General features: G+C 46.8%; 1 protein-coding gene across 1 annotated transcript; it reads right to left on the reverse strand.

Moving 5' to 3' along the window:
• Positions 1 to 235: 235 nt before the first annotated feature.
• Positions 236 to 823, reverse strand: LOC121966177 (regulator of G-protein signaling 7-binding protein A-like). Its single transcript, XM_042516284.1, has 2 exons — positions 651 to 823; positions 236 to 412 (listed from the first exon to the last, which is right to left on the reverse strand). The coding sequence occupies exons 1-2, from the start codon at positions 780 to 782 to the stop codon at positions 236 to 238; spliced, it is 309 nt and encodes a 102-aa protein (XP_042372218.1). The 5' UTR covers positions 783 to 823.
• Positions 824 to 1391: the final 568 nt, after the last annotated feature.

Genomic DNA, 1391 nt, shown 5'->3' on the forward strand with positions numbered 1-1391 from the left:
AAAAAAAACTAAAAGCAGAAAAATGTGTTGCTTCAATAACTTAGCTACTGTGTGTGCCATTAAAATGCTTTTTTTTTTTTAACTGTTTAAAGCATGATAAGCCTTTAATAAAGGAGGTTCAAACGTGCGTGGAAACAAACAAGTGGGGGCAGGTGTGTGTGTGTGTGTGTGTGTGTGTTAATGTCAAATAAAAAAAAAAATTCTTGTGTCATAATAATGCGTCTTTGTTTGCTTCCTACCCTGAAACTGAGATGACGGTGAGGTCCTGGTGTGCAGCCCGGGCCATGGAGCATCCTTTGGACCGCGTGTGGTGCATCTGAGCCCGCAGAGACGGACAGTCGATGGAGATCTCCCCGACGGAGATGACCTGCTCCCGGTACAGCGCGACCAGGGTGTTAAATTCCTGCACTGTCTGGAGAAAAAAAACAAACCACCGACTGTTAGTTAAGGTCGAGAAAAGCAACCTCAAATCTCAAATAAAAAATATAGCAATAAAAATTGTTTGTTTTTTGTCCATTTTGCGCAACTGCTGCTGCACCTGCACATGATAACATCGGCTCTATTTGGTAAATAGAAGCTGTCCTTTGGTGCAGAGCTAAACACGGAGCTCTTACTAATGATTAACAGCGATGACTTATCTCGGCACTCACCATCCTGCTGCCGTCCACGGCCCCCTCCGTGCTCTCTCTGCGCTCCAGCTCCGTCTGCGCCACTTTGCTGACGGGAAAAATGCTCCCTGCAGACCTTGGGCGCTTCTTCCGCCCGTACGGTGCAGAACACATGCATGCACACCCACCACCGGAGCCAAGACAGACGGACACAGATGTCCTCCTGTTTCCTGATCAGCAGCTGTGTCCTCTAAAAAGCAGGAAAAAATGACCCGCTCGGAAGGTTTTTTGGTTTAACGCGTAAAGCCCCCCGCTGGTGTGTGCGTCGTTATTCCCGGAGCAGGAGCGTGTCGCGGGCCGGTCGGACCCCCAGCAGCTCGCTGTGCATCTCAGCCGAGAGGAGAGTCACCTTCAGCCCCTCCTGAAGGCCGAGAGGGAGGCTCCTCCGTCTTCCGCCGCGCGCTCACGTGTGAGGAGGATTCAGCACGAGCCAACAGCGAAACAAGTCGTCACCTCCTCGACTGACAATTAACTGTTTAGGAGCATCAGAGGGACAGAAAAATCAACAACTGTGGTTTCTTGTGTGTGACATTAAGGAACACTCCGGTGTTTTTAACCTGGACTCTATTGGTTTTTTATTTGTATTTTAATTAGATGCACAAATACCATATAGACAGTGTTACAATAAAAAAACTTTATTTTTTAACCTGGACTCTATAGTATTTTCCTTTTGTTAATGAGATGCTAAAATATAGGCTGTAAAATCAGCTGTTTAATATATTA

This window comes from Plectropomus leopardus, unplaced genomic scaffold (assembly GCF_008729295.1).
Source record: "Plectropomus leopardus isolate mb unplaced genomic scaffold, YSFRI_Pleo_2.0 unplaced_scaffold23395, whole genome shotgun sequence".
In the NCBI taxonomy this organism is placed as follows: Eukaryota; Metazoa; Chordata; class Actinopteri; order Perciformes; family Serranidae; genus Plectropomus; species Plectropomus leopardus.

Bases quoted from the DNA above. Each gene is read 5' to 3' on its own strand.
- LOC121966177 (XM_042516284.1), bottom strand. From the start codon at position 782: ATGTGTTCTGCACCGTACGGGCGGAAGAAGCGCCCAAGGTCTGCAGGG. The intron at 413-650 runs GTGAGTGCCGAG...TTTTTTCTCCAG, and splicing joins CCGTGGACGGCAGCAGGATG to ACAGTGCAGGAATTTAACAC.